This window comes from Xenopus laevis, chromosome 1L, assembly GCF_017654675.1.
Source record: "Xenopus laevis strain J_2021 chromosome 1L, Xenopus_laevis_v10.1, whole genome shotgun sequence".
Classification (NCBI taxonomy): Eukaryota; Metazoa; Chordata; class Amphibia; order Anura; family Pipidae; genus Xenopus; species Xenopus laevis.
Genome location: NC_054371.1, coordinates 147,761,715 through 147,788,347, shown reverse-complemented (window position 1 = coordinate 147,788,347; position 26,633 = coordinate 147,761,715). Strand labels below are relative to the sequence as shown.

Here is a 26,633-nt window from a genome sequence, read left to right as displayed (position 1 = left end):
TGCAAATGTTTTTCTGTCCAAGGCAGCGCCACAACCCTTCTGGATCCACCCTCAAAGAACGCCTCGACCGGCAGGTAGCGGACTACCTGGCATTAACTGCAGATATCGACACTCTGAGGAGCGATGAACCCCTGGACTACTGGGTGCGCAGGCTTGATCTGTGGCCAGAGCTGTCACAATTTGCCATGAACCTCTTGTCTTGCCCAGCCTCAAGTGTGCTCTCAGAAAGGACCTTCAGTGCAGCAGGAGGGATTGTAACTGAGAAGAGAACTCGCCTAGGTCACAAAAGTGTCGATTACCTGACCTTTATTAAAATGAATGAGGGGTGGATCTCGGAGGGTTACTGCACGCCGGAAGACTTGTTCTGACTTCTATGCAGCTGTCCTTCTCTTCAAGCCTCATGACTCCACACACAGCTGTCCTTTAGCGTCCTCCTCCTCCCTCCGCCACCGTTACAAACTAGGGTGCAAACCCTACTGGTTTAATTTTTTCTGGCCTCTGTGCTTCAGTGGCTGCAACCAAAAAAACTGGGCAAACAATGTCTACAAGGTCAACGTATGGCAAAAAATGACTATTTTCAGCATTTATATGGCATATTTTTTCTGGCAACTGTGCTTCAGTGGCTGCGTCCAAAAAAATGCATATTTTCTGCATTTATATGGCATAATTTTTCTGGCAACTGTGCTTCAGTGGCTGCGACCAAAAAAATGCATATTTTCTGCATTTATATGGCATAATTTTTCTGGCCTCTGTGCTTCAGTGGCTGCAACCAAAAAAATTTATATTTTCAGCATTTATATGGCATAATTTTTCTGGCCTCTGTGCTTCAGTGGCTGCAACCAAAAAAATTTATATTTTCAGCATTTATATGGCATAATTTTTCTGGCAACTGTGCTTCAGTGGCTGCGACCAAAAAAATTACTATTTTCAGCATTTATATGGCATATTTTTTCTGGCCTCTGTGCTTCAGTGGCTGCGGCCAAAAAAACTGGGCAAACAATGCCTACAAGGTCAACGACGTTGACCTTGTAGGCATTGTTTGCCCAGTTTTTTTGGCCGCAGCCACTGAAGCACAGAGGCCAGAAAAAATATGCCATATAAATGCTGAAAATAGTAATTTTTTGCCATACGTTGACTCAACGTATATGGCAAAAAATGACTATTTTCAGCATTTATATGGCATATTTTTTCTGGCAACTGTGCTTCAGTGGCTGCGACCAAAAAAATGCATATTTTCTGCATTTATATGGCATAATTTTTCTGGCCTCTGTGCTTCAGTGGCTGCAACCAAAAAAATTTATATTTTCAGCATTTATATGGCATAATTATTCTGGCAACTGTGCTTCAGTGGCTGCGACCAAAAAAATGCATATTTTCTGCATTTATATGGCATAATTTTTCTGGCCTCTGTGCTTCAGTGGCTGCAACCAAAAAAATTTATATTTTCAGCATTTATATGGCATAATTTTTCTGGCAACTGTGCTTCAGTGGCTGCGTCCAAAAAAACTGGGCAAACAATGTCTACAAGGTCAACGTATGGCGAAAAATTACTATTTTCAGCATTTATATGGCATATTTTTTCTGGCAACTGTGCTTCAGTGGCTGCGTCCAAAAAAACTGGGCAAACAATGCCTACAAGGTCAACGTATGGCAGTTGTTTAAAGAGAACAGTAGATTACTAGCCAGCAAAGCTACCTAAGCTAAAATGTCCCTCAAATCCCTGCAGACTTCTGTCCCTCCAATACAGAGCAGTATCAAGCAGATTACTAGCCAGCAAGCTTACTATCATCTGTCCCTGAAATCACTAACAGCTCTCCCCCTACACTATCTCTTCCAAGCACACACAGGCAGATTTTTCAGATACATTTTTGCCCTTGATCCCCCTCTGGCATGCCACTGTCCAGGTCGTTGCACCCTTTAAACAACTTTAAAATCATTTTTCTGGCCAGAAATGTCTTTTCTAGATGTTAAAGTTCGCCTTCCCATTGAAGTCTATGGGGTTCGCGAACCGTTCGCGAACCGCTCGCATTTTTGCGCAAGTTCGCGAATATGTTCGCGAACTTTTTTTCCGACGTTCGCTACATCCCTAATCATAATATATGTTGGTTCTTCTTGCTGTTTTTAGGAGTTCAAATAATCACATGCGCCATACACTACTGACACTACCAATAACAATTAGTGATGGGCGAATTTGCTCTGTTTCGCTTAGCCGAAAAATTCGGGAAATTCGCGAATTTTTTGACGCCGACGCCCGTTTTTGATGCAGACGCCCGTTTTTGATGCCGGTGCCCGTTTTTGACGCCGGCGTCCGTTTTTTCGGAAATTTTTTTTTTTTGACGCCGGCGAATTTTTGTCGCAGATTTTCGCGGGCGTTTCGCAAATTTATTCGCTGGCGGCGAATCGTGCAAATTTGCAGCGAATTCGCGCCTGGCGAATAAATTCGCCCATCACTAATAACAATAAACAAACACTTTCATCAAGCATTTCTTAAGCTTACTGAATGACTCCTCACAAGTAGCCCCTGAATGGAAAATGTTTCATGGCATCTGATTACAATTGTATTTATAGGAGATTGTGATGTGTCTTAATTTGAAGTGTATTCCCTAAATTTCTGATGATACCATAATATTACAGGTATGAGACCTATAATCCACAATTCTCAGGATTTTCCAGTTAAGGGGTCTTTCCGTAATTTGGATGGCCAGGTTTATTTGTATGTCATTGATGTACCTGGTTGAATTACACCAGCCCGAAAGAGCTATGACATTTAGTTAATGCCAAAAAGCATTCTGAGTAGTCCTTTCTGTCGTGGGCAAGGTCTACTGACAAGGGGAAGCATGAGGTAAGATGTAAGCAGGGCCAGACTGGGCCGGCAGGAAACTGGGAAAAAAGACCGGGGGCCCGGCTCTTGGGGTCCCGCCAGCCCAGACCGGCTCCCTTCAAAAATGAACTTCAGGTTGCGCAAAAAAAAGTATGTGCACACATGCACAATCGCGGCAAAAAGCCAGTACACATGCACACGCAATTGCGGGGAGAAAAAATTATGCCTGTGCAATCACAGTGCACCACAGTGGGGCAAGGGGTCAGGAGGGGGCCCGGAGACAGCAACCCCAGTGGGCCTAGGGCCCCCAGTCCAACCCTGGATGTAAGAAACTCAAAAATACAGCTTGTCTGAAAACGTACTTAATTACGTACTTAATTACGTGTGTAGGGGCAATATCTTCTGAGTGCTCCAATAAAACATTATACATAATAAATATTACAGTTTCTAAGGCTTCACAATGATCGTTACTATAATTTGTTTGTTCACTTTATATGTAGGCCATACCCTTTTCACCTTCCTGTATGTCAGTCAACCTATTGGCTGGTTGTTAGGGCAAAGAAAACCGATAACGGCAAAGAACATTTTAATTTAAAAATCTATTGTCAGAGAATAAAACTACTTGCAACATTCTAAAGTTTATTTTTAGGTGAACACTTCTTTTAACTCCCATTAGCTGCAGACAGACATAAAATTCTACCCCTAGTGGTAATAAAATGTGTATTACTGTTATACTGCTGTATCACTGTTTTATAGCTTTGGTACTGCGCCGAGACAAGAAATATGGTAGTTTCCACTAACATGAAAAACAATATCCAGACTTGGTATGATTTGTGAATAGATATAAGTTATGATCTCACCATTTTCTGACTTCCTGCAGTTTTTAAACTATAAAGTGGGGTTGTTTACATTTTTATATATTTTCATTTTTAAACATTGAGAAATAATAAGAGAAAATGAGGGACTGCAGGGAGTAAAGACGGATCAACGAGAATAAAATTGACTGGAACGGAAAAGTTCAAGGTTTAACTAACTATATCTATTCAATTTACTTTAAAAGGCAAAGGTAAAAGTACCGAACATTTTTCATTTCCTCATTTTAATCCAATTACATCTGATGGAAGACAGAATAATATTCCATTTATATTTTACAATGCATTTACATTTAATAATGCAAAGAGACTCACTTCTGCAAGGCGCTTGTCTGTATCCTCTTTTCTTCTTTCTTGCATCTTTCTTTATACTTCTTGGCACGGGTCTCCCACAGTCCTTTTATACGAGAAAAGTCAAGGACTATCACCTCAAAAGTCATAGTGCCGCATATAAATCTCCTGCACAAAAAATGCTATTAATGTCAAAATGAATAGACCATCTTTAGAATATGTATAGTTACTACTTTATCTTAATTATATTAGAATGCAATATGTAATTGCATTCTAGCTGGAAAAGACCTGGCAGAAGAATGCATTTGTGTATTATAAACACAGAATTAAGAAATATCTGATAAATTAAATATCAGAAAAAGTAGTTCATATAAGATTATTCTCCAGCATTGCTCTCCCAGCGTTCTCCAAACTAGGTGGCCCAAACTTCATTACAGATGTAATAGATCACACCAGTACTATGTCAGCCATATTGCTGTAAAGTATGTTTGTAAGATTACTATACAATTTTTGATTTTTATTATTGCAGTTAACTAAACTTAGCTTAAAGCGGACCCATCACCCAAAAAATTTATTCAAAATCCTATTTTATCACATAAGTCAAGCAAAATTAACTTTAATTACACTATATAAATTATTTGAATCTTGTTTCCTTTAGTGTAGGAATTCATAATTATAGCAAGCAGGCAGGAGCCATTTTGTGCACATTGTTATTAAGACAAGCCTTGTATCATCTCAGAATCTTGTTTGTGCACCAGAATGGGGGACCCGATGTCCATCCCCATGCACTGACTACACAATTAAATGGTGAAGAGAACGGGGGAATGTGGGGAGAGCAGTGATATCTAGGAAGTGCTGAATGAAAAGTGAAAGTAATTTATGTTTAATTTGAAAAGGACTTTTATTATACAGATTTTTGTGTCTGGGTGGCAGGTCCACTTTAACTAAAGTTAACAGTGTACTATTTTCCTACTAACTGTTTTTTGCAAAAAAAAAAAAAAAAGCTTTCCAATTTAAACCCTGTGAGATTTAAATTTTTTGCAAAAAATGGGGAAAAATACAGCTCAGAAACAAACAAAAACAATCAATTGCAAAATCAACTGCTTTGATTTCCCAACCATGTCCCTCAATAAATCACAAATCTGCCTCTTAGGGCAGGCTGTACATAGCACATACTACATGAGTAATTATTTGCATATCAAAGCATTCTGATGACCCATGGCATTCATATTTATGATGTTTAGCATTCCACCAAAGAGTATGTTGGAGCTGCAAAGTGCAATTTTTGAGTGGAATGTTTTTAAAGCCCAAAACTTTAGCAAAAATTTGCAGTTTAATAGTTTTGAAGAGGAAGACGCAGCTACCCATATTTTAATCAGTTCTGACCCAATTACCCAAATCTTTAGAATCTCTGCTTTTTAAAATTATATGGCTTTACGGGATTAGAGGCTTTTGCAACACTTAAAACTAATTGGGTTTATTTACAGTGCAAGCACTAGGTCCACCAATGGGCTCAGAATTGCGCTCTTAAAATGCCTTTGCAATTGTGCCTACCCCTTTTCTCTGCAGGTGCATGTTACTTCTTTGTGCCATGTTAAAGGGATACTGTCATGGGAAAACATGTTTTCGCATCAGTTAATAGTGCTACTCTGCACTGAAATCCATTTCTCAAAAGAGCAAACAGATTTTTTTATATTCAATTTTGAAATCTGACGTGGGGCTAGACATTTTGTCAATTTCCCAGCTGCCCCTGGTCATGTGACTTGTGCCTGCACTTTAGGAGAGAAATGCTTTCTGGCAGGCTGCTGTTTTTCTTTCTCAATGTAACTGAATGTGTCTCAGTGAGACATGGGTTTTTACTATTGAGTGTTGTTCTTAGATCTACCAGGTAGCTGTTATCTTGTGTTAGGGAGCTGCTATCTGGTTACCTTCCCATTGTTCTTTTGTTTGGCTGCTGGGGGGGAGGGAGGGGGTTATATCACTCCAACTTGCAGTCCAGCAGTAAAGAGTGATTGAAGTTTATCAGAGCACAAGTCACATGACTTGGGGCAGCTGGGAAATTGAAAATATGTCTAGCCTGATGTCAGATTTCAAAATTGAATATAAAAAAATCTGTTTGCTCTTTTGAGAAATGGATTTCAATGCAGAACTCTGCTGGAGCAGCACTATTAACTGATTCATTTTGAAAAAAAAAAAACTTTTTCCCATGACAGTATCCCTTTAAGTAAAAGAATTGCATTAGCTCTGGAAACAATGCAAATAAACATATTGTTAGGATGTATAGGGTTAGATTGCTACAGTTTATGTTGCAACTTTCATGTAGCTTCTTGGACAATCCCACCTTTGGAGTTCCTTTATGTTTTTTACCTCTACCATTACCTATAGTTTCACCTCTTATCTTCAATATATAAAAATTGCTATTGCTATATTATATAAAGGCTGCTACATTATATGCTGCAGTGCTGTGCTTTACAAGTGCCAAGACTGTCAGCAATTTTATCTGTACTTGAATTTGACCTCTGGACCAGATCTCCTCTAGGATTCATTGTTAATCTGCAGCTCTGGACTAAGCTATCTACTCTTGAAATACAGAGCAAGAAATTACCTTGAGAATCTTTGCACATCTTTTTGATATTCAATTTCCTTATCTGATGCTCTCAGTGCAACTTTCCATTCTCTTTTTTTGCTTAGTTTCCAATCTTCAGTCATTCTCTAAACTTCTCTATACAAGGATTCCCTTCCTTCTCCAGTTATCTGGTCTCATGATTCTGTTATCTCACAAAGCCCTAACACATACAACCTCCAATCTATTTTTTTATGATCATTCTTCTGCTTTAGGTGATATTATCTCTAATCTCCAACTTGGATTAAATTCTTCTGTTATCTCTGCCCACAGGTCTCCTCATTTGGGACCATATTTAGAAAGCTGTGCAAAAAGTGGCATTAGAATTAAATTTTCATTGAAATGAATGAATGGGGATTTTATGCACAACTAACTGCGGGGGGAATTTGTTCTACCACAACTTCACTTGCAGGTGAACCTGAGGAAGGGGTTGTCCCTGAAAGCTTGTGCCACATTTCTGCTGCAATAAATGCTTTAAAAACAGGAGCTGAAGTATGGTGTGCCTCTTTGTCCCTTTTTCTAAAATTATATTGTGTTGGGCTTGAAACAGCCTTGGATTGAATGCACCCTGTAATTAACCCTGTAATTAAGGGGTGTGTTGAAGAAAAAACTGTTCTTGCAAATGAGCCTCATGTTTAGTCACTCTAGAAGCAAAATATAATTGAGGTTAAGACAGTACAGTAGGCTAAAGCTCCACATAGGATTGTAGTGAGTTAGTACCTAATTGGTATACTCCAGTCCTTTGAATCCCTTGAAGTTCACATGTGAAGGATGAGTTTACTGGTAAGTATTATATTAGCCTGTAGATAATGCCTGTTTGGCATCTAAAAACAAAGGAATGTATCTGGGTTTGTTTAAGGCACCTAGTCCAGTCTATTTGTGTATAATTTCTTCCTCTAAACTACAGTAAGGGCCCATCTGATTGACAAGAGTCTTGTGTAACCCAAGCTACACAGAGTAGCCAGTGAAGGCAGCTAAAATTAGTTTTACATATAAATACAGCACAGAACCAACACATTAACAAATCTATAATATTATGTCATTATACAGGCACGGATTTCTCCTCAAGGCACCCGGAGGACAGTGCAGGATTGCACTCACGCGCATCCTTTCTAAGCACTAAGTGTCTATAGCGCTTAGTGCTCCACAATAGAGCAAACTATGCATGCAGCTGGGCTGCCCCTTAATTTATGCCGAAAATCATACCTGTCAGAGTATGAGCATGACCCTTAACTCATTTAGTTCTTTTATAAAGATTAAGAAAGTATAATAATTTTACAGTTAATGGAATAAAGCGATTGCAGTAATATAATGTTTTTTAATAGGTTTTTATGTTTTATTGTGTGGGTCCTACAAAGGTAAAATACTATGAATGATAAATAACTTAACCCATATTTTGTGAGGATTATTTTTATACTATTTCTCATGATAAGATAATAATTTAGTTCTTAGACTGGTGGTGTATGAAAAAATACACAATATACTGTACTACATTTTATCTCAAAGCAATTACCCGGAACACTTTATAATATCCCGAATCTAAAAGACATTACTTGGGAAATGCAGTTGGGACAGTATGGCAGTTAAATTGACAAGCAGGAGAATGTACACAGAGGAAACTGAAATGCAGCAAAATATATTTATCATAAATGGCATGGTAATTTGTTCTTTCATATAGTCAAAATGTATGCGAAGAATGTATTAAAGGGGCACTAAAGGTTCAAGTAAACAAACCTTTAAGGTAGAAGGAGAATGAAATATTCATAATGCAATATGCACTGATTTTTATGTATCCTACCAGTATGAGATGTCTGTATATGATGCCAGAATTAACTCAGTTATGTGTCTGGTGAACAGATCTGACCTTATTAACATGTATTTATATAGTGCCAACCTATTGCGTAGCACTGTAAAGTAAATGTGATTATACAACTAAATCACATGAATTATATACCTAGAACATATGGGGGAAGATTTATCAAGGGTCGAAGTGAATTTGAGGGAATTTTCAAAGTAAAAAAATTTGAAATTCAAAGTAATTTTTTGGATACTTCAACCATCGAATACGATACTACGACTTCGAATTCGATTTGAAGTAAAATAGTTCGAATATTCGACCATTTGATAATCTAAGTACTGTCTCTTTAAAAAAAACTTCGCGTTCAATACTTCGCCAAATTAAACCTCCCGAAGTGCTATGTTAGCCTATGGGGACCTTCTAGAGCAGTTTTCTAAATCCAAGGCAGTTTTCGAAGTCCAAGAAAAATTGTTCGATCGATCGCTGAAATCCTTCGAATCTTTCTATTTTAAATCGACCACAGGATACCCAAATTCATTGAAAAAAACTTTGACTTCGATATTAGAAGTTGAAGTATTTAAATTCGATGGTCGAATTTCGAAGTATTTTTGACTTCGAAATTTGTCCCTTGATAAATCTGCCCCATGGAGTAACATACATCACAATCAATACCAGTACAAAAGGTGAGGAAGGCCCTATGCAGAAAGAGCTTACACTCTAAAGGGAAGGGAGTAATACACAAGGTGTGGGAGTGGGCAAGATCAAATTAAGTGGGTGAGAAATGTGGTAAAGTATGTGGTGTTGCATTTGGTAGTTAAGCAGAGTGACCTTTCAGTAAGATTGCTAGGGAAACATGCCAATTTTTCCAAATGTATTGAAGCTTGAAATAGAACAATCCAAAACTCGAAAATGACCCATAATATGAGAAAGGGAAAGAAAAATGTAAAAAAAAATCTATGCCCTCTAACAACCTAGGTCTCTATAAATAAAATATATTGCATAAAATAGCTCATATGTAAAACCCTGCATCATGTAAATAAGCCATTTTCATAAAAAATATACGTTTTTAATAGTATGTGCCATTAGGTAGTTCTAAATAAAAAATTGCCATTTTAAAAACTTAAGGTGGCCATACACGGGCAGATAAAGCTGCCGATATCGGTCATTTGGACCGATTTGACAGCTTATCTGACTTCCGACGGGTCTTCCCGATCGATATCTGCCCACGATATCGATCGGGAAGGTTTGATTTTTAAACCAACCGACCCATCGGAGCCCCTTGGCCCATCGTAATTCGATCGTTCGGCCATACGGCCGAACGTTCGAATTACCCCCGATATAGCCATGCCGTTAGTGGCATATCGGGGAAAGATCCACTCGTTTGGCGATGTCGCCAAACGAGCGTATCTTTGAGTCTATGGCCGCCTTAAGGGCCGACCCCTGGAATCTTGTGATTCACAGTGCACACTCACAAATCATACATGTTAGGTGGCATGAGCCAATTAACAGACTAAGGTGCATGCTTACTAACATTGGAGATAAATATTTCCCGGAGATCTCAAGAGATGTTGCCCAGAGCAACTGATAGCAATTAAATCTAATCAGTCACCTACAAGTTAGAAAACAAAAGCAAAGTTCTGATCTCCGGAGATCTCTGGAGATATTTATCTCCAGTGTTAGTAAACATGTCCTCAAGTTCTGTATTTTGTTTCCACACTTCTTCCTGTTACAGTTAGGGCTGCATTACGTATTTCTGGTCAGGTGATCTCTAAGCCAGTACATAGACCATCACATGGTGGTTCAAAATAAGAGATGTAAAAGGACAATATTTACTTAAATATATATTCCAGTTTGGTAAGATTCTTAATAGACCACTAAATATGATATAAACTATCTATTGCTTAAGTATTTATTTGAGGGGTAAAGTTTTCCTGTAAGCTGAGGAGGGACTTGACTGCCATAGGAGCACATTTGCACACCTTGCCTGGGTCTAAATGTCTAGGTACAGACTGTTGAGGCTTTTGAGAACCTACCTTCCTGTATTTTACCTTAAATATGGTATGCGACCTTGGATTGGGTGGACAATTAGGGGGTTATTTACTAAAATCCAAATTTATCTCATAAAAAAAAAAAACTTGACCAAACTTCCATTCCCAATTTGCCTTATTTAATAATAAAATAACTCAAATAAATCACATCGGTAACAAAATTTATAAAAATGAGCAAAAACCCGAATCGTAAAAATTTTTTTGAACTTTTCGCCCGAATCACTCAATTTTTCAGATTTTTCCTGAAACCCCCAAATGTATTGTTTTATTGGGCTAAACCCAGCTCAAACCACAATATCTTCCAATTGGGATAGGGACATCTCCTACTGACATACAGTACATGACCTCGCCATGGCGGGTTTTGGATTCAGGCTTTTTGTAGCATTTGTAGCATTATCATTATTACTGCACACACACTTTCATGTATCATATTATAGTCACGTCTTGACATTGCATAGTTTTAAGTCATTGTAAGATTCTTCAGCTTTTCCAAGCTAAATGATTTCTGGTTTTGCTTTCAATGAAATAGATAGTTCTCGCAGAAGATAACACAAAATTGCCATTTGCTAAAGGAGAAGAATTTCTTTCTTTCTGAAGAAGCCACTGTACCTGAATACAGAATATAAAGATGCTGAAGGACAAACATTCTCTCTGTTGCCATAAATCTTTTGTCATACTAGGTTAATATCACAGAATCTAATATGGCTGGTAAACATGTATATGAAAATGAGCTAATGCCTTTCTATAGTTATCTTCCCAACCTTTATTCTCAATGTAGCCAACCCATATATAGTAGACAGCTCAGACAGTAGGAGGCTACGTCAAATTAATTAACTTGTTTACACAATGCTGACAATTCCAACGGAGATATGCATCATTCATTTCTCATAAACCCAGTCCCATGCCTGGTATTTTGGGAGGGGCTCAGACTCTCCAAAATGGCTTAATTCAGTAGCACATAGAAAGCTTGTTTTGTCAGCCCCATGGCATTGATAGGAACGTCAGTAGCAAGCAATGAATATTTGTTGGCAACTGAATTTTAGTCCATAATGACTGATTGTTTTTGCATATGCTGTTGTTGAAAGTAAGAAGGAGGTTAAATGTAGATAAGCCTTAATGTTATCTATTATTTTATCCAGCTCAAGGTCAAGAGCACAGCTGGACCAGGGGCAGAAATGTACTATACATGAGCAATTCTGCCTGGAATAAATTGCCCCTTGTTTAACTTGGGGGCACATTTACAAAGCTCGAGTGAAGGATTCGAATAAAAAAAACTTCGAATTTCGAAGTGTTTTTTTGGCTACTTCGACCATCGAATGGGCTAGTTCGACCTTCGACTACGACTTCGACTTCGAATCGAACGATTCGAACTAAAAATCGTTCGCCTATTCGATCGTTCGATAATCGAAGTACTGTCTCTTTAAGAAAAACTTCGACCCCCTAGTTCGGCAGCTAAAAGCTACCGAACTCAATGTTAGCCTATGGGGAAGGTCCCCATAGGCTTGCCTATGTTTTTTGGATCGAAGGATATTCGTTCGATCGATGAATTAAAATCCTTCGAATCGTTCGATTCGAAGGATTTAATCGTTCGATCGAGCGAATAATCGTTCGATCGTTCGATCCAAGTATTAGCGCTAAATCGTTCGACTTCGATATTCGAAGTCGAACGATTTTAGTTCCTGGTCGAATATCGAGGGTTAATTAACCCTCGATATTCGACCCTTAGTAAATGTGCCCCTTAGTGTTGCCTTTGCAAGGACTTCGAACTTTAGGCCATTGTGCACTGTGTTACTATTTTTAATTGCAGCTTGTAACATATGTACCTCATATTATTGTATAGGAGTTTCATTCTACTAAGACAAGAATCGCATAGCTGTCTACACTCAAATTGTAGGAATAGATAGTAAAATGCACTCATATAATTTATTTAAGCATTAGATAAAGTTTATATTTTCTGGATTATTTCCTTATTCAGACCATTGCAAAATGCAATTGAACCTCCTGTAGTTAGACGAAATATAACTTTACAAATGTATTGCCCAGAACACTCACAACACCATTGCAGAACCTACAAATTTTACTACATAATGACAATTTTATTTGTACCAGTTGCTTGTTTTTGAGCAGCCTGGGGAAAAGCAGTGCTATACAAGTATCAATTATCTCATAAAGCTATGGTAAATCTTTATTCATATAGAATGACAATCATGCACTGCTGCTCTGTGATTGGGTGCTGTAATCATTTTGAATGTCATGTAGCTCACAAGCCTATTGAAATTGCTAGACAACATGCAATTAAACTTATTCAGAAACTGTGATTAATATAAGAGAAAAAGAGACCATCTAATGCTAGTAATCGTGTCTTACAAATAATTTTATAAGATGGGATTTCAAAGTAACTAGCTCTTGCATTTAGTGATGAAGAATAAATCAGTCTAAACAAGTTCTCCAGCAAGTAAAAGGTTTAAAGGCTGATGCCTGACAGCAACTCAATTCCATTAGGCAGTAAGATATTTTTAGTTTTTGCTGGCTCCTTCTTCTAAATATAGATTAGCCCACTAGTAACCTCTCACAGTCTGCTAAATAAATTATAATCTGTAACATTACTTTCTATCACTCATCTGAACCAATTCTTTTCTATCACTCATCTTTTCTCCAACACTAAATTTCATAAAACTATTTAAACTACAAAATAAAATGACATTATTAAATGTTTCTTGGTATGACAGAAATGTATAAAAAGATAAATGATAGATAAAGTAAGAATGGCATGCTTCCCATGGTTTGAAATGCAAAGGGTACCGAATGCTTGCAGAGTTGCGCTAGCGAAAATACGATCAGCAGTTCGAAGTTATGCTAATGTTAGCTAATTTGCATAGGGCGTGCAGTTAAAGTACAATGGACATATATGCTGCAGCAAATACATTACAATACACAAGGCCAGGGAACCTTAATAAAATTATATAAAGTTGTTATAATGCCCTACACATGTGCCCACAATATAGTTTAAGTGCCATATGTTATCAAATGTAGGGGGGAAGGAGGGTACCCCAAAAAATTTTTTTTATCTTTTTCAGCCTATCACCCTGTAAATAGGAAAAGATGCCAAAAATTTCAACTTTTTTGGACCAAGTCCTATCTACTCTATTGCACTTCGCCTGGTCTGAGGTAGCGAAGGCAAGTCTGGAGATTCACCTGGCATTAGAGTGCGAAGTTGCACCAGCAAATGACGCCTGCACCCGTTAGTAAATCGGCAAAGTGCCGAAATGACGTCACGCTGGCAAATTTTAGCCAGCTTTAGCCACTTTGCCCTTTAGTAAATTTTCCCCATAAGCTCGAGTATGCAGTGCAGTGCATCTTGTTAAAACATGGAATAATTTGTTTTACGAGTGAATACTATCAAACAGAGGGAAATTTATCTCAGGAAGAAGCAATGGTATGGTTACATCAAATGTTTACAAATATGATAGAGGGCATTATAGAAAAATAGTGGGGATTATTTTTAATGGAAATAAATGAAGGACAAGAGATTACCCTTTAGACTGGAGAAGAGATGTTTTTTCTAAGGCAATGTAATTGATTCTCTACCATGATAGCAGTGAGGCTATGGAATGCTCAGCTGGGATATGTTGTGACTGTAAAATCTTCTTGCACAGTCAAAATATCCAGGTCTAAAGATAGCCCCGGATAGATTTAATACGGCCCTTTATGATACTGTAGTGTAATGAACAGTTAGTATCTCTGCATCTGGTTAGAATTTGGTGTGACTAGTTGATTTTGAATTCTTTTTAAAAGTCCATTGTGCCAGGTTTGAAATACAGTAAAAGGGGCTACCATTTTTTTATTTTATTTTTTAAAAAACTCTCAAACAGACCAATGCAACAATCCAGCCACTAGTCTTTATTCTTTATTTCAGCTCTTCAAAATATGTATTGTTTTCTGAAGGCATTTTTGTTCTTTCTGCAGTGTTCACTGAAATCTTATTCTGAGTTTTAGCACTGTTCATTAAATAAGTGATTTAATAATAAGTGCAATGTGTCTGAATATGCCTTTAATTTGCGTAATCTCTAAGGGTGCTTTCTATCATCAGCAGTGCTGAAAAGCTTCACCTGCTGGGAAAGCAGATAACTACCCAGTGTTCACATATAAATTGTAGAGCCAGACTTCTTCATTTATGGGAGATTTAGAAATGTGATTATCAGCATGTGAGTATCCTTAATCCCCACTTGGAGAGGAAAGAAAGAGTCCAATGATTCATAAGTGGCCAGACATCAGCAGCTAGAAAACGTTCTGCTAATAGTTTGGCCTGCAAACCTGTAAACCAATGACTGCAAGTAGTTTGTTAATAAGGTTTTCTGTACATCTGAACTGTACATCACTAACATTACATATGATAATGTATTTCTTCATATCATATGCAGCCATATTGATATCCTTCAGGAAGTATCACCCAGAGACATCAATAGGTAAATATACAGCAGATCATGACACTGTTCTATGGTTATCATCTGAAAAACTATTTGCTAGAAGCAAAGACATGGTCGAGTGTAAATTACATATACAGGTACATGTTCTAGTAATGCTGAATTCTAACAAGGTTATATAAACGTTACAACTTGGTTTTACAGATAAGGACAAACTCTTCTAAAAAAAGTTTTATTTTGCATTTTTAGAACTTTTTTTCTTAAATAAATTATAACTTAAGTTGAAATATTATTCTCAGGACATCCTATAAAGCACACAAGATTATTCCCCATTCAGAAGCATAAGTACTTCGTCTAAGTACTAACAGCATTCTCAAACATAACTCAAAGTCTACTGCTTTCAGATCATTTACCAGCTGATGATCTTGAAATACAACACTATTAAATAAAAGCAATGACTAAACAATAGATAAATAAAACTGATGTTTTACATGTTTTTTAATTTCCTATAGTTCCTATAGGGATGAACCCCTCAGTAATGTATACAGTTATTACATACAGGCCCCCCTCAATTAAATACATTGGATATATATATACAAAACAAAGTAAAGCCAACAGGAATGTACTTTACACACTCTTTATGACAAAGCTTATTAGTAATTATATTGTTTATAGATCTGTTCAAATGTCTTGTTTGTTGTAATGTCTGTGTTTATGACAATATTATGTGATATTTAGAGGGCCAGGGAGTCATTTACAGCAAGGAAGGCACAATGATCATTCTGGGGCTCCTGCTCTGCACTTAGAACTTTAACATCGAACTGGGTAAAAAGAGGGCCACATCACTAGTGCAGCGAGTGCTATTGCACTCATTGCACTTGCAAAGCCGAATTTCCATTTAAAAAAACTGAAATTAGCTCTTAAATAAAAACAGCTGCAATCAGGATTTGTTTTACAGTCTGCACAATGTCTTGCTCTGTTGCTGTACTGCCGTTGGTCTTTGCACTCTGTTTCAAATCACAGAGACCTTCAGCTGTCCCATTTAATTCAGTGCCGTCTGCATTTGTAAGCTCTGTGTTCATTAAAGGTGGGCAGAGGCATGTACACACTCCCTACCTCACCTTAATATACAAGTCATTCAGACTTTCAGATTAGGGAGCAGCAGACATAGGTCACAACAGGGCACTATCTGCCAAGGTGCAGACCAAGGTGCTTGTACTTCTTCCCCTGGTCTTATTAAATGACCCCCTATTAAGTCTTAAATTGTTATTTTCATTACTAACCTAAATACCAAGTTCTAATATAATGTTTTCCATTTGCTATAAAGGTGTTTCTGCCTCTGATGGCGAATAATAGTTATTTACTAAAATCCTATTTTATCTCATTTTCTATATAAAAAAAACTTGACCAAACTACTATCCACAATTTTGCCTTCTTTATAATTAAAATAACTAGAAAAACTATGATCAGAAAAAAACAGATAAAATAATGCAAATATTAGTAGAATCATACATTTTCTTCGGACTTTTCTCCAGAATCACTTTTTTCGGATTATTGCCTGAAAACTCAGATTTTTCTGAATTATCTGGGTAAACCACGATATCTTCTAATTGGGATAGGGACATCTACCATTGATGTATAAATGACCTTGACAATTTTGAGATGGCGGATTTTTTTGCAGCATTGGGGTATAATGAATCTCGAAAAATTCAAGATTTTTTCCACCAAAAAATTTTGGACCAGAAAAGCCGACCAGAAAAAAAATCTGTTTTAGTAAATAACCCCTTAGTCTTAAATAAAACCCCATTATACAGTAGTTGCCTAAACCGTCATATTTCTCTTACAAAACGACAGCAAGGGGCACAGAATTACACTGCTGTGGGCATTTAAAAGCAGAAAATACAGGTAAAGCTACAACATGAACTCCTCCCTATGTGTATACAGTTCTACATAAAGCAAGGCCCTCATTCTAGACTGCCTGAACAATGTGAATACATACTACAGGCTTAGTGCAGGTAGCCTGAGTTAAAAGTAGGATTTAAACAGCGGTTTGTGTCTAAACATTTGTACAGGGACCAATCTTAGTTTACCTTGCCTGACAAGTCATTTAAAGACAGGCTGCTAAAAAAATGAAATGTCAAAAAGTCTACTCTACACTCTAACTTTAATATCTGTATTTATCATTATTAAGTATCCTATGGTAAAACCAAATGTAGAGTTCATTTATTATTCATCGCTAGCACAAATTGAAGTTTTGCAATTAACAAAAGATTAATATTTTAACTTGACATTCTTTGAAACTACTGACTAATTTTAATGGTTCTAAGAAATAAATGCTTTATTTTTGCCTACATGAATATAGATAAGGGTGTATTAGGGATTTAATTTAGATTGCTTTTATTGCCAGATTTCAGCTGCATTTAAGACTATTAATAGAAAAGCATTTCAAATTCAGACTACATTTCTACCACTTGTTAGATGCTTAATATACGCAGAATAGAAAAGCCAGCAGCTATATTTTTAAATGTATTAAAATGTTCATATTCCATTAGCAAATAATTTTATTTACACAACAATTTTCTTGTGAATGCCTAATACACATCTTTATGTTTCTTTGTAAAAAAAAAATTATTATAAATTCTTCTTCTTAGCATAACAGCTCTGAGAAATAACTATCATGGGTGATAAAGGGGAATGTATCCCTCAGCCAAATATTAATCAGTCCGCTACAGCTGTGCTGTGCATGAGGCATAGTCCCACCAGCATTTCAAACCATATCGGGAGAACACTTGATAAAGGAGGTTGTGCCTCCGAAACGTTGTGTTTGAGATCAGAATAAAAGTACTTTAATTTAAGCACATTTGCAAGTGTGTGTGCCATCCTATTTCTCTAACGTATGGATATTGGAACCCAGTCGAGCAGCAAGGTTTCTGGATAGAGCACCACAGTGATACAGCCACAGTCTTTTGAACTAATGTATGTTACAGGAAGCTGTCCCTTAAATCTAATCTATAGCTTTAGTAAATCCTACCTAACTTCTACCTAATGCAGAGGGAGAAAAAAAAAACCCTTTGAAGCTTCAAGAATGGGGGAACAAAGTCTCCTTGTAAATGGACCAGTCCCTGGATCAACACTATAATAAGCATTAATATTTTATTATCTCACTCATTAAAATAGCATCTAGTCCTGTTTTAAAACTAACCCCTGTATCTGCCAATGTAACAGTTTCAGGGCGAAAAACCCATAACCTTTTTTAATAGTTTTGTAAAAAAGCCCTATTTGCACTTTAAGAGGAAACCTCCTTTGCTCCTATCTCAAGGGATGTCCTTGCATCCTATGGCAGTGTGTTCTGGTAAAGCAGCATACATTGTATTGTATGACCCCTTATATATTTATTAGTTACCATTTCAATCCCCCTTCAGCACATTTTCTCTAATGTAAGCAGCCTCAACTCATCCAGCTGGTGTAGCCTGGAAAATGTACTGCCCAGTAAAGTCACTTTTTCAACTATGTTTCAGCAACATCAATGACATCATATTGCTTATTCAGTGCAGCAAATTCAAAATTACCCCTTCACCAATGAAGCTTATTGTATAAGTCAACAAATATTTAATACTGTGCAATATATTGTTTATGTATGCCAGTCCTGCAGCCTTATGACGATGGCACCTGTGGCGTATCCCAGTCAAGTTGACTGAAAAGTACCATAGCCTCCCTCCCATATGCCTCCCATTAACTTAACCTCTTGTACACAAAAAAGTGCACTTCCCCCTGCTGATTATGTCTGTTTTAGGTCTCCTCCAAGCTTCTAGCTATCCTCTCCCCCTAAAACAGCTGAACCGCCATCATTGTACCATCATTAAAGTACGACAACACAAAAAGCCAATAGCCAACAGAAAAATCTGCCCAGTCTTTATTTCTTAAGGTCCCCATACACGGGCCCATAAAAGCTGCAGACAGACCGAGTCGGCAGCTTATTGGCCCGTGTGTGGGGCTCTCCGACAGGCTTCCCCGATCGATATCTGCCCTAAAGTTGGCCAGATGTCAATCGGGTAGGGTAATAATGTTACTGTATGTAAAGAAGCATAAAGTTAAAAGGACTTCAGTAACCCATAGGCTGGATTACACTGAATTGATTACTTTTATGAAGTACGAGGTCTTCATATATAATATAATAGCATATATAATCATTTATTTTGCATGTGCCTGTTGGCCAGTCCGTTGCTATTCAAGGTATAATGGGAATAACTAGACTGTGGAAAATACTCCATATCCAAAATAAGTTGTGACACTGTACAATATAAATAAAAAAAGAAGGGATGATCTGCAAATCATTTAAATCATACATTTAATTGCAAATAGCATAAAGACAGCATATCAAATGTTGAAACTGAAAAATATTATTGTTTTCTGAAAAAATGATGCTCATTTTGAATTTTATGCCAGCAACACACACACGCACTGTGCCTGCATGTAAAATCTATGTTTCAGGCTGGAGGCAGTCAACCTTGGCTACACTGCCTGAAGCCTACTATTGAGACCCCCCTGCTGCACCACAGGTACTGACTTTGGTCTAAGGAAAAGAAAAAAAAAAGTTATTAAAAAATGTATAAATGTTCTTTGTGTAACAGTTATTGGGGTGTGGAAGTTTAACCTCTTAGGTGGTAGTAAACCTTTAAGTTAACTTTTATTATGTTATAGAATGGACAATTCTTAGCAATGTTTCAATTGGTCTTAATTTTTTTATTTTGTATAGTTTTCAAATGATTTTCCTTCTTCTGACTCAACCCAATGCCTGGTTACTAAGTTTTTTTAAACCCTAGAAACCCAATCATTGCTGAAATTCCAAACTGTAGAGTTGAACAAAATGCCAAGTAATTAAAAAAACACAAATAAAAAAGAATGAAGACCAATTACAAATTGACTTAGAATATCACTCTCTGGGTCATACTATTCATTTGTCATGCTTTTTATGGTGTCATTTGTATTTCTAAATTATATTACTTACACTGCAAATAATTCACTCTACCATGTAAAATTTAATTCCTAACCCATCAAGTGTATATTTTTTAGTTGTAATACATGTAACAGTATTACCATATGTGCTCTTACGTAAAGGGATTCTGTTATGCTTTTGTATTTATGACTAATATTTTAATGTTAATTGTTACGGCCATTTCAGTTTTTTTAAAAAAAATAAAACTATTGATTTTGATATTTGTGGGCGCTATTTTGTACCGGGGGGGGCTGTGGGCTCCTTGAGATGAGGTTTCCTGGTGGGCCCCAGGCACCCCAGTCTGACACTGGCCCAGTTTAGCACCCGGACTCTGCTCAGAGTCATGCTGAATGCAGTTTGGCTAACTTCATTTTTGATAAATATACCCCTATATCTCTAAAATCACAAATGCCATGAAATGCTAAATGTTAGTTAATAGACCCCTTCATTTCTCAGTTGTCCCTTGGTTATAATCCATGTAATATACTGAGAGTCCCCAATACAGATTTACTGCTGTTCTCCAAAAATGTATAGTAGTAGTGATTGGCAAATAATTTCTCCAGGCACAAATTCGCTGTGAATTTCCATGTTTCATCGCCGGCAAATAAATTTGCGAATCTCCCGTGAAAATTTGTCAGCGAAGTCTAAATTGTATGGACGCTCTTTGACTTTAATGCCAGTGTCAGCTTGGATGTGGGAGTCAGTTTCCGATTTTCAAGATTTTTTGTGAAAACGTCAGATTTTCACAATTTTTTTGTGAAAATGTCAGATTTTCATGATTTTTCCATGAAAATGTCAGATTTTCATGATTTTTTCGCCATTTCACAAATTTTGAGAATTTTGCACTAATTTCGCAAATTTTTTGGTGAATTTAAACGGGAGAAATTCGCCCATCACTATACAGTAGTCATACTCAGTTTGACACAATGGCCTTAAATGTTAAGTGGATATTATATTAAGACAATGAATATATTGTAAACATATTGTCATGCCCCCTGCTCAGTTACCTTTTTTTCAGAGCAGTAAGACCTTACAGAAAATTAAGCTCAACCCCCCCCCCGCATAAGACCCCAATATACAATTATAAAGAATTAGGCTTTTATTTTCTTTATTCCTTATTTTCTTCAGAAAGATATTAAAACTCCTAGGGCAGTAAATATGTGTTATAGTTCTATAATGTAATTTTCTGTAGATCATAATACTGCCACTTTATTAGTATTTTACTGACTTAGCTTGTAACAATGCTCATTGTCAATGTTATTAATAGGGAAGAACATTAATGATAAGAATTCCGGTATTTGTTTTTCGTTGTCCATCATAAAACACAGCAATAAATTATCTTTATTCTCCTTGATCAGGTTTTTGTATATTGCTGGTTACCCTTTAAAGTATAAATGACTTATAAAAGAGTTAACTCTGGTTTGCCGCTTGAAACTCACTCACATGCCTCCATTATTCCAGACAAATGTCATTCTTAGCGTAACTAATTGTTCTATATTTAAGTTGTCACGTTGGCCAAGCCTGTCATATAATGTCCTGTTCAGTGACTGCTCAGTCCTCTGCTTTTACAAGAATACCTAAAATATGCCACCAAATGTAATTCTTTATGCGATATTTACCGGATCTCTGAATCTTTCTGCTTCATGAAATGAAACCTGCACAAACACGGCAGTAAAAGTCCATTTTCTTATATAATTAAAGATTTATTTTTAGTATTTCAAATATAAATATTTTAAAAAAATTAGCAAAGTTACAGAACAAGGATAAAGAGAAGTGGGGGGGAGCAGAATGGGCCTGAATTTGCAAAAATCCAAATAAGATGAACAGAGATGGAGGTGCCAGGGTAAATGCTTTGTTTTCCCTGCCCATATTTCGGATAAATGGAATATAACATTGTGTTACGGATCACTAAATAAAAGATGAATTGACATTTAAAGCCTATTGCAATATATGGCATGCTTATAATAAACTTGTTGAGGGGGATGTTGGTTATCGTTAGAAAAATGCTCCATGCAGTTATTGCATATATTTATGCCTCTACACCTATTCTTCAACAATAAAAACTCGGAATATGTTTATTTCAAGTGCAGCTTACATGTCAGTGTTGTTCTCCCTTTAAGTCAAAAACCAATTAGACGCCCCATAAAAGTAAAGTACAGCTGACAGGAATACAGAAGAACCAAAACACTGATTACCATAGCAACACAATCTGTGATAGCTCAGCTGACTGACATGTCCACACTGGAACCAAAGCTCAAAGCACAACCAAAAGAAAAAGAGAGAACTATCTTAATTGATTTTTTTTTGTGCTGACCCCTTCAAAAGAAGTCATTTCTAAGAAACTTGTTTTATATACATAAAGCTGACTTACAATTCACGATACAGCACAAGTGTTCAGAGAGCTGGTGCTCCTCCATGCACTGCACGCCGAAGATAGCCGGCTTTCTTGTTTACAACAACAGATGCAGCAGCTACAGAGCATAGCTCACAGTCAGTCAGGTCAAACCTCACAGCGTGACTTGACTTTAAGATGCACTAATATTCTATATTTGTAAGCTGATAACATGATCTGTGGAAGCATAAGTGCCAGGGTCTTGTGTATGATAAAATATCTTCAGCGTATAAATCAACATGAGTTGCGCTACCGGCATAGTAACTGTTTCCCATTGGTGAAGAGCTGATAACGCTAATGTTATTCAAATGTATAACCTTGTAAGAGAACAAAGCTGCATATTTGAAGTCAGGACAAAAATGTATTTTTAGAAATATTTTACTTACTAATAATTTAATCTAAAACATTAATTCCTTTAATGGCTATATCTACCATTATTATTATTATTATTATTATTATTATTAACATGTATTTTTAGAGCGCCAACATATTGTGCAGCGCTGATATGTAATGGAATATTGTTATGTGACCCTTTACTTGCTGGCAAGCATAATTAATGGCTGCGAGTGCACATTTCTGTGTTTCCTTTTGAGCTTTGTGGTGTGGATATATAAAAAAAACTGGCAGCAATTTAAGGTTTAAGTAATGGTAATGTGATCCTGGCACACAGCATTAAACTTCTAGTGCTTGCCAACCTCACAACATGTGGGCAGATTTACTAAAGGGCGAAGTGGCTAACGCTAGTGACTTTTCACCAGTAATCACATCCACAGGGACATCGCCAATTCACTAACAGGCCTATGTGTCAATTCGCTAGTGAAAGAGACTGTCACTAGCGTTCATTCACACTCCATCACCAGGCAACTTTTCGTTCTGGCAAATGGTCGTTACCCCGCAAATTAAATAAATTGCGGATTTTACAGAACGTTACCTCTTTCGCCAGAGTTTACTTCGCCACCTCCGACCAGGCGAAGTTCTAAAAAAAAAAAGCTAGGTATTCCTCAGTCTTCTGTCACTTACATCATATCCTGTTTGCTGAAAATGCAAGTTCCAAAAATGCTGGCGACTTTTCATTTTTGAAGAGGGATTTCCTGCAAAAGTCCTGACTTAAATTTGTTTTGGGTAACCAGTTTTCTCCAGACATTTCATAACATATGGAACATTCATTTTACAGTGGGCTCATGTGTAGGGCCAGGGTTTGCTGTCCAGGGCCCCTCTCTGTCCCCCCCACCCTCCTACTGTGATGCTCTGGCTTGCTGCGCATGCACAACAGTGGCGCTCTGGGTGCATGTGCAATGACAACCCTCTGCATCACTCGCCGCGCAAGCGCAAATCCAAATATCTCTAAAGGGGGTCTGGCCCGAGTTTTTTCCCGGTGTCCTACCGGGCCAATGCGACACTGTGTAGAGCATTATATTAACTCTCTGCGCCTGGCGAAGTGGTGTGATGTGTGCGAAGTGGTCGCTCGCGACAATTCGCCTTTTAGTGAATCTGCCCCATGTTGTCCTTGAGACAACACTTACTGTAAATGCAAGGATTAAACACACAATCTGTAATCATAAAAATGTTCCCCAAACTACGTCAAAGACTTAAAATGTCTGAATAGTTTCACAGAGTCAGATTTAAGAAGCATCTGTATTTGTTATTGAGCCATAATAATGGTTATTGCCTGGCAAAACAATTAGAGTTCAGATTTACAAACTTCTAAGTAGCACAGAAAACGTGTTTACCATGTAAAGAGGTTCAACCATAGACCTGCATTGATCTTAAAATGTTTTCAGCATTTGCTAATGCCGGATTAATAAATGTTGATGTTAAAAGGTTGCAAAAGAAATGGAAGAATGAAATGGCCTTGCTTACAAGATCAGCAATTTAACATTCTGCTTCTTTTCAAATCAGATAAATGCAATGTTTGTACTTCATGTATAGCTTTATTATTGTATAGCAGTGAGTGTATCTTTACTGTGTGTATGCAAAGTGCTTTCTGCGAAAGGGCTTGATGTAAAGTTATCAGTAAGTGGTCAATAATCATCTGATGGGATATTTTAGTGGGTTAGTAGCTCTTGCATCAACTGGATTGCGCATAATTTTTAATGTGCAATTCAAATACAAGATTTGACATTTATGATGTGTAACATTCAGTAAATGGGTAAAACTATGTATATATGTAGCTTATAGAAAGGAATGTGCATGTAAGTAACAAAGTGCTATGACTTGATTAAATATCAAAGGCATTCAAACACTTACTCGGCAGTAAAGAGGTATAAATTAAAGGAAGTTGCTCAAAATATCTTTAAACATAGAACCACTAAATCTGGTTGTAGAAGAGCCGTAGAAGAACAGTTGTTCTTCCTTATTTACACTTTAAGTGCTTTTAGTAATTTATAAACATATTTATTCCTGCACACGGAGGCCCATTTATTAAGGGTGGGATTTTAGTGCTATTCTTCAATACAGTATGTAAAAAAAAGGCACAGGTGCAGTAACCCATAGCAACCAATCAGCAGGTAGCATTTACTGGTCAAACATCTTATTGGTTGCTTTGGGTTATTGATAGTGATGGGCAAAAAAATTTTCCTGGCACGAATTCGTACCAAATTCTCGCGTTTTGCCACCGGCAAATAAATTCGGGAATCTCCTGCGAAAATTTGCTGGTGAAAAATCGCCGGCGTCAATTTCCGTTTCTAATGAATTTTTCGTGAAAACATTCGAATTGCTCTTTTTTTTGTTAAAACGTTCGAATTGCTCGCTTTTTATGTGAAAACATTCGAATTGCTCTATTTTTTCGTGAAAACATTCGAATTTCACGAATTTTTCATGAAAACTTTCGAATTTTTCCATGAATTTCACGAATTTTCACAAAATTGTTGGCCGTTTCAGAATTTTGCGGGAAATTCGCAAATGTTTCGGTGAAGCAAAAATGGGAGAGATTCGCCCATCACTAGTTATTGCTCCTGAGCAAACATAGTGCCTTTTATCACATAACCCCATATTGCTTTAAAACCACAAATGCTACAAAAAAGTTATTAAAAGATCGAAATATAAAAAGTTCAAATGGAATAAAGTGATGAACGATCTGAAAAGTAAAAATGAATATCTCTAAAATCTCTAAAGATTTGTTATTTGGACAATTACAATCAAAAAAGAATCCACAATCCTTTAAAAGTCTGAATGGTTCAGTTACATATAAGATAAATGAACACTCTGATAAGGACTCTCTCACATCATTACACACAGCGTTCCCTCTCTCTAGAAGCCTCCAGTGCCACTGGATGTGGAAAGGCACTAGAAGAGTGTTGCTAGCTGTTGAGAAACATTCTCTCCTTTCCACAATAATTCCCCTCTCTGTCATGTCTAGCATACAATGCACCAGCTTCTCTTGAGCTGTCTCACCACAACCTTAGGTACCCCACTAGCCTACTCCTCAATACCCCAATCTCTAACTGGCACCCAGAGTACTAAACCCTATCACTACCTCCTTGTTGGGCTAGCTCTTACCTCTGAGGTAAGCCAAGTACTGATCCCCTACTTGCCTAGTCTTAGGTTGCAGCCTACCACTTAGTCTGGTTCTGCAGTCTATCTTGCTTTTTTGATGGTATACCGTATCAGTCCAAAGAGAAAATTCCTGACTCCTGCACATTCTTATATAAGCTTCTGTAAGGGCATTCCCCTAGAGGCCAATCTTAATATTTCACCTCCTTATGCTTTATGTGGAATGCAGGGAGACATGCTGCCTGTGGAATAAAAAGATATGGTGGTTGACTCTGGAATGCAGGGAGACATGCTGCACATGGGGTGATTTGTAGCCTTTTGTCACCCCAGCGATTTATCTCTCGGGGGGGGGGAGAACAATACAAATCTCACCTCCCTTTAAAATGAGTGGGAAATGCCCACATTACACCTTGTCCTGTCTATCAACAGGCATATGTCTTTTAAAAATGCCCCCTCCCTTGGAACATTAAAACATTGGGGAAACAAAACTCTATATACCATTACCCTGAAGTTAACCAGCCCACACCAGTGATAAGATTAGTGATGGGCGAATTTGGGGCATTTCACTTCGCCGAAAAATTATTGAATTTCCTGCGAAATTTGCGAAACAGCGAGAAATTTGCGAAATGTCACCGGCATCTCGTTTTTGACGCCGGCGTCTGGTATTTTTATGCTGGCGTCTGTTTTTGCTGAAATTGCACCGGCGTCCAAAAAAAACGGACGCTGCCGTCCATTTTTTTTTTTTGATGCCGGCGAATTTTCGCTGCAGTGTCGTGAATTTATTCGCTGGAGGCGAATTGCGGGAATTCGTGCCTGCGAATAAATTCGCCCATCCATAGATAAGATGATTAGGCAGTGTAAATAACAGTCTATTAT

The 26,633-nt window shown here is 37.3% G+C and overlaps 1 protein-coding gene across 2 annotated transcripts in view; it reads right to left on the bottom strand.

Moving 5' to 3' along the window:
- lrrc2.L (leucine rich repeat containing 2 L homeolog) overlaps positions 1–22,376 on the bottom strand; it is a 115,184-nt gene extending 92,808 nt beyond the window's left edge. The window contains exons 1-2 of one of the 2 annotated variants that reach the window (XM_041564637.1): positions 22,245–22,376; positions 4,009–4,152 (exon numbers count right to left, since the gene is read on the bottom strand). In XM_041564637.1, the coding sequence (XP_041420571.1) occupies positions 4,009–4,133 (125 nt within the window). In that variant the 5' untranslated portion in view covers positions 4,134–4,152; positions 22,245–22,376. The remainder of the gene's footprint in view (positions 1–4,008; positions 4,153–22,244) is intronic. The other variant, XM_018259226.2, reaches the window with a different exon arrangement.
- Positions 22,377–26,633: the final 4,257 nt, after the last annotated feature.